This window comes from Triticum aestivum, chromosome 5A (assembly GCF_018294505.1).
Source record: "Triticum aestivum cultivar Chinese Spring chromosome 5A, IWGSC CS RefSeq v2.1, whole genome shotgun sequence".
Classification (NCBI taxonomy): Eukaryota; Viridiplantae; Streptophyta; class Magnoliopsida; order Poales; family Poaceae; genus Triticum; species Triticum aestivum.
The window spans coordinates 428,795,988-428,803,153 of NC_057806.1; the positions used below are offsets into that span (position 1 = coordinate 428,795,988).

The 7,166-nt window shown below is 46.0% G+C and overlaps 1 protein-coding gene across 1 annotated transcript; it reads right to left on the minus strand.

The window, feature by feature from the left end:
* Positions 1 to 934: 934 nt before the first annotated feature.
* LOC123103774 (uncharacterized) lies at positions 935 to 7,166 on the minus strand. Its single transcript, XM_044525459.1, has 10 exons — positions 6,743 to 7,166; positions 6,435 to 6,638; positions 6,271 to 6,328; positions 4,557 to 4,619; positions 3,199 to 3,274; positions 2,528 to 2,643; positions 2,321 to 2,410; positions 2,107 to 2,238; positions 1,619 to 1,804; positions 935 to 1,401 (listed from the first exon to the last, which is right to left on the minus strand). Exons 1-9 carry the CDS (start codon positions 7,060 to 7,062, stop codon positions 1,676 to 1,678), a joined length of 1,188 nt encoding a protein of 395 aa, XP_044381394.1. The 5' UTR covers positions 7,063 to 7,166; the 3' UTR covers positions 935 to 1,401; positions 1,619 to 1,675.

The window sequence follows — 7,166 nt, forward strand, 5'->3', positions numbered from 1 at the left end:
AATGGTGCGGTGGGGGCGAACCGGTGCGACCGGACCGGGTTGGAGAGCGGCTCGTCCTAGTCAGCGCGCGGGCACGCGTCGATTGGCCAGCTTGGCACCTGACGGGTGGGCCCGAGCTGTCGGATACAGCGTCAATACATATAAATCAGCGTTTAGCCTTTTTTGCAAAAACTTGAATCAATGTTGGCACTGACACGTAAAAATTAGTAATCGTGGTACCAATCTGTATGTGATGCCTCAGTTGTGGTACTTTGCAATTAACTCGACGCGGCTGCATGCACTGACGCGTACGTCCAGGGTCCAGGCCTTGGTCTGGCTCTGACAGTGGCTTGCTAGAGCCGCACCATCGCGATCCAGCATGAGATTTGGTTGCAGATGAGCGTGCCGGTGAGGATCTAGCCGGGGCAGCAAGGCGGCTTCTTGGTCACGGATGACTGTGCGGTGAGGGAGCGGGGGGTGGGGAAGCAGTCTGCTCCCCGGTGGCAAGACAGCGGTGGCAAACGATGGGGGAGTGGGCGGCGTTGCTGGGCAATGTGGAGGCGGCGGCGGCTGGCAGAGTCGCCAGTAAAAATGGGCAAGGGCGTCGGCGACGAAAAAGACGGGCGAGGGTTGCTGTTCGCTGGGGGGTGAGGGGGGAGGCCAATGTGCCACCGACCAGCGGGCCCGGAGAGAGGAGAAGGCGAGCATGCGCGCGTCCGTCGCGTGTCCGCGCCGACGCAAATCCGGCTCAAAAATGAGCCGGTAATGGGTCGCCCGCGAACGAAAAGCAGACACACGTCCGTTTGGGTCAGCACGTTGGACTGCGTTTTATGTCCACGCCGACCCAAACGGACAGCGGCGGACGAAATGGGTCGCCCCATTGGAGTTGCTCTGAACTGGCTAATTTACTCTAGAACTAGGCACGGTAGTTCTTACCGGGCTTTTACCCAACCGGTGAAATTCATGACCAACTCACAACTGCTGCACTTGTAACATTCTACAACATGTGCACAATACTGTCCCATATGTTACTCTACAGTACATATAACATGGCAATCTACACATGATGTATAAGTATATATTGTCGTATTACACGTAAAATGACAACCAGAAGAAGGCATGGACAGGCTTGCCTGCCTGCCTGCTGCAAGGTGTATACGGCCAACTCAGCGTCGCTGGTGCCATACCTGAGAATGGATCGTTGTTCTCTTGGATTTCGGGTTAAATGCAGTGCATAGCCTGACTAGAGTCCAACAACTTGGTCCCAACCTCCAAATCTTGATCAGATCATATAGTAGATGTACGGCCTGCCGGTGCCAACGTACTCAACTCGGTCCACATACATCGCTCTTCGAGTCCTAGGTGCTATAATATTTACTCCGGTGTGTCCTTGTAATGGCAACCCCCCCACACCCCAGCCAACTGCATCAGGAAAGCGGCAACCAGCAAAATGTTTGTGATGAAACTGAATGAAGACTGTATAGCACTATAGATTCTACAGATAGATATTTCTGCCCTTCTGGCTCTGATGTGTGTAAAAGCATCTCCAATGTGGTAAATAAATGTATGATTAATGCAAGCCATGGTCCTAGGTTTTTACACCACAGAAGTTACACAAAGATTCAGTAGTGTCACATACCTTCATAAGCAGCATTCTGAACTTCAATGGACATAGAATAAATTATAATCTAGGCTTCTAAAGGGATCTGAAGTAGTCAGCGATAGTTCTTGAGAGGACCCTGGTCTCATTGAGAGCCAATGATTTTAAGCCCTGCGCCAGAGCATCCGCTGGAGTGTATTCTGAACCAACCTGCCATTTAACATCCTGTAGTATAGCTATAGTTAGTGCCTGGCACTGGCAGACATTAATATTAATGTTTTATACATAAATGGTATTACATATTAACAGAGCACTGGTCTAAGATATGATCCAGTGACTCTGAGAATTCCAACCCGACTAAACTAAAAATATCCTTTTGTTTTCTAGTGATAGCACCAGGTAGATACTATTGGTGGTGAATCACAGTAATCAAACAAGTTCTACACGAATTTTACAGAGTTCTATTTCTATATAACTGCATTTGATGCACCATACAATTTGAAGGTGAAAAAAATAACTAGCTGTACCTGTATACACGGAGTTAGATGTGTTCCTGACAGTACGACCTTCTTTATTTGTCCACCAATTGAGTCTACCCGAGGTCTCAAGATGTCCTCAATTATGTCTGTATCATCAATAGCATCAACGCTGAATTTGACCTACAATACGTACACGGACCATTAGCGATTGGTAAATTAGAACGGAAAGAGGTTTGCTTAAGTGCAAGTTTCTCAACAGTACCAATAATGTATTAGCTACACTGTAAGAATTCTTGCAGAATTCACGGTTCTCAGGTGGTGTTGGTTTGAATTCAGATACACCTTCTGTAACCTGTAAATAACATGGGAAGAATGTATGTTCAGGATTAAAAAGATATATATGGACAAACATGTTGTCAGAGCACATTTCACTAATGAAATATAAGTTAGATTCATATAAATATAATACCTGATTCATTACTGATGGTAACTGATCGACAAATTTGCTTACGGATACCATAGCTTCTCGATCGTACTCCCGTATCAAACCTCCAGCTAAATCAAATAGGGCCTTCCACGCATTCCCTACAAAGTTACACCACACCGTTACTATGAAAACAGTCTCATGACCACTCTTTTGTCAATGTACATATTTCTATTCTAACTCTTGCATCATACTAACGTTTTGACACTAGGCATTTGTAACATTTATATTTATACCAATATAAAAAGACCCAAAGGGGCAGATCCAATTAATCTCGGCCATCAAACCATGACAATCCAACAATCTAGATTGCTCCAATGGTGAGCGCTCAACATGTTTAGCGTGCAATTAATATCATACCAAATATCAACGTTTGTGCTAATCACATAATTAATGTGTTATATCATTATATCCTACCTAATATCAACGTGCAATTAATTTCCTCCCTAATATCAACGTGTGTTGCACGTACGCATATGCTAGCGTCGGAAGTAACAGAAGACCATGTGGTATCGCAACAATGATACAATAACATGAAGCACAGGAACCTCGAAAGCTACAAACTAACAATTAACATGGAAGGTTAGTGGCAACCAGCAAGCCACAAATATTTCATGGAAGTTAAATAATAACTGATAAATGCAGTGAATAATCACCTGATGCATCTCTTGCCGCAGAGTATACAGGTGATGTCTCCATCATAGGTGTTAGTTGACTAATGAGGGGGCCTATCTGCATAAAACAAAAATTTATCAAGGATAAAATAACAAACAAACAAAAAATGGAGAGAGCACAAGGTAACAAACTAAGAATGCAACGTGTCAGTACCTATACCAGTTGTTTACACAAAGTTCTACGTTGGAAATGAAGAATCAAATAGCATTGTTACATGTTTCTCAAACTCTTTGCTAATAGTTTAATTCTTGTAAGTCACAATTTTTTTGGGGGGTCGGTGGGTTCGAACTTTTGCACTGCCCTGATGGTTTAATTGATTACAAGTTTACAACTGAAAAAATGTTAATTATTTTATGGCTGAATTTGTTAGTCCAACATCTAAACCATAAATTGTTTACTGATCCTGAAGTTTTGGCGCTCTGTACTTCAAAATATGGAGCTGGTAGCTGTAGTTCAACATACATACAGCATGGAAATCAGCTCATCCCCTAACCATAAAACTGGGGAGAACCAAACACAAGCTAGTAATAACTAATAGATCAGTGCAACATCAGGAACATGTGCGTTTTTACATGACGAAAAGTAAATAAAGTGGGGGGATTGTGTGGGTTTGGACGGAACTGCAGGTATTGTACACATGTGCATAGTTCAGGGCCAGAAACCTGGTGTGTTTTATTGCGTGGGTAGGGGAGTTATTGGCCTATAACCATGTTGAATTGTTTCTAAACATGGTTCAATATCAAGTCAGTCTGCAATCTGCAGATCCCTGATCTGAACCACAACGACCGCTTGATGACTCTAAAGTTCAGAATCTCAAACGGTGATGCTGGACAAATTCTTGCATGTGTCTGGAATCTGGGAATTATGAACTTACAAGAATACAGGTATCTTCGAAAGACTAATAAAACAAGATATTTAAAAAGGCACCACTTTATCTTTAAGTGTTTCTGCAGGAAATATTGTTTTGCGCATAGACTCAATGTTCCTTGGCTTCAATAATTCAATCAGTGGATCAGCTTATAGACATAAGCATAAACTACTTAGTGGTACAAAGATGTGATATTGTTGTGCAGGATGCAGATACACAGTTACCTATAGCAAAAAAAACTAAGCAGCATAGGTCCCAATGTAGGAAACAGAGAATCAGCTAGCCATTTCGACAAAACTAAGTGCCAATTGTTTTTCTGTTCATAAACCTATGCCAACGCAAACATAGTAACATATACTACATTGTCACACATCACTACACCAGTTGCCAGTAAATCAAGTGCTTGGGCTGAAAATAGTTAAACAGAAGGTCACTACAATGCAATGTGCGAGAAAGCATGGACCAAAATACCTGCTCAAAGTAAGGAACAGCCTCTGAAGCGGGCCTATTGTTGAATGAGACAATCGCATTAGCCTAAAATGATCAGAGCCCAACAAAAGAAAATTAAACAATAAGCACTGTTACCAAGGAATTATACAAACAAAATTAGAAACTCAAACTTTCCTCTGCAATCTCCATTAAAGAAAACAGAATTTTGTGGTTTTGCTGCCAGTATTAACCAAATACCAAGCAATACTGACAAGTACTTGTTTGAGCAGTATCCCTCTATATATGCTCTCCTTTCTAGAGGCACCTAAAGGAGTTCTGAAGAGATGGGATTATCACAGAGCTAGGATGTTGTGGCAGGAGTCTGATGACAGGAAAATGTCATCTGGTGAGCTGGCAGTCTATTTGCCAAAAGATTCTGGAAGTCTTTGCGTTCTGCACCTGAAGACTATGAATCAAAGCCTGCTTTGCAAATGGTTGCGGAAGTTGGAAAACACTGATGGGATTTGGCAGACTATGCTGAAGAGCAAATATCTGCAGAAACAGGTATCGGGTTCGCTGCCAAGTGGTCATGAGCGGTGGACCACAAAAGCAAATATCTACAGAAACATGTTCCCTCTCGATGGAACCTGGGAGTGGAGGCTCCTATTTCTGGGAGAGTCTGATGGGTGTCAACAATATTTTCCAGAAGTTGTCAGAAAGGATAATTGGTGGTGGTGGTAAAACTTTATTCTCGGAAGATAGCTGGGTAAATAATTCACCATTGGCAGTGCAATTCCCGACGCTTTACCACATAACCTTCAGCAAAAATGTAACAGTACAAACAGTTCTGGAGGGTCGTTTCGATACCATCCAATTATGGAGAACTTTGCTTGATGATACTGCTAAGGCAGTGGACTTGCAGGATATGGTGTCAAAGGTCTTTTTTTGCTAACGAGCAAAACAGAGTGAAATGGAAAGTGGGTGATAAAGCAGATTTCTCTGTCAGAGCAACTTATTTGCATCTGAGATATGGGAGTCTGATTGGATTCAGCTTTGTCTGGAAGCTGAAGATCCCTCTGAAAATAAAAAATCCCTCTGAAAAATATTATCTTAACCAAGGACAACATGTTGAAATGGGGCTGGAATGGGAATGAACAATGTTATTTCTGCAGTGCAAAGGAGACTGTAGGTCATCTGCTCTTCCAGTTTGTGCTAGCCAAACTGATATTGCAGATTGTCCTATGTGCTTTTGGTCTTAATAGACCGTTTGATAGCACTGTGGATTTGTTTGCTACATGGCTTTCATCCTTCCCTGCAACACAAGATGTGTGCATTCGACAGAATTTTCCTGATGACCCTGCTGGTGTTATATTCCAATTAGGTAATCACCTATCTTCATGGGCTTTACTGCAGAAATCCCAAGGCCGAAGAAGAATTGAAGGAGTGCATCATTTGAAGATGGTGATGGCTGAAGTTTACTGCAGGTGTCATGGCTGGGCGCCGGTGATGAAACGAATAACGGCAGTTTGATCTTGATGTGTGGTGCTTGGATATGATTTCTGTGTGGCTGTTGAATGTTTCGTTGCCACAGAACAGTATGCTTTTGTGATAGCCTGTGGATGTAGGTGTAGATGCTGAGTTGTTTGTGTTTCTTTCGCTCTTCCTACTCATGTCGTAGAACTATGTGGCAGCTTCTTTAATGGAAATCGACGAGGAGGCTCGGTGTTCCAAAAAAAAAACTAAATACCAAGCGAACCTTTGGTATCTTTTCTGAGAAGTAGCTCCCAACCAGCAGCTGAAGCAGCGCGCCGTTACTGCAATTCGTTGAAGAATACCGTCAGTAAAACAAGGCTTCAAACATCTTCTGTGGTAAAGCATCGAACAGGTGGCGGGCGGGCGGGCGGGCGGGCGGACGGGCACCTGTGACCAACGGAGTAGAGCGGGAGGCGCGCGATGTCCAGAGCGCCTAGCCCGGCCTCCGGCAGGCCCGACGCTCGGAGCGCGTCGTAGCAGCCGTGGAACCTCTCGAAGACCTCCCGCGCGGCGGCCGCGTGGTCGAAGGTGACGTTGTACGGGACGCACACCACGAGGAACCCCTCCTGCGCCAGGAGCTCCAGCAGGTAGCTGCAACAAACCACGGCGCCCAAGCGCGAATCAGTACTGCGAAGCTCTCCCCTCCCGCCGAAGAAATCGCGGATTACCGCGAGGTCGGATGGACCTCCGCCTACCCGTAGGTGGCCTCGGGGGCGGCGCCGATGAAGGCGCCGCCGAGGAACTTGACGACGGCGAGCGGGCGGGCGCCGCGCGGGGGTGGGAAGAGGAGGCAGGAGTGCTCCCGCAGGTACGTCCTCCCCCGAGCGGGCGACGGCCTGGGGACGGCGAGCGCGGGTAGGGGGGCGTCGGGGCCCAGCGACGCGCGGCAGGAGAGGCGCCTGGCGGCCCCGGTGCGGCGGTGACGGCGAGGTACGGGCCGCGGAGACGCGACAGGTGGGGAGGTGAGCAGGTGAGCCGCAGCAGCAGCCGCCGCCGCCGCCGCCGTCGCAGCCATGGGGATGAAGCGGAGCAGGATGTGGGGACAAACAACGGCTGGTGGTTTTGCTACGAGGCCGACGGCGCAGCCGGAGACTTTCTGCTGTGAGGATTGAGGAAGCA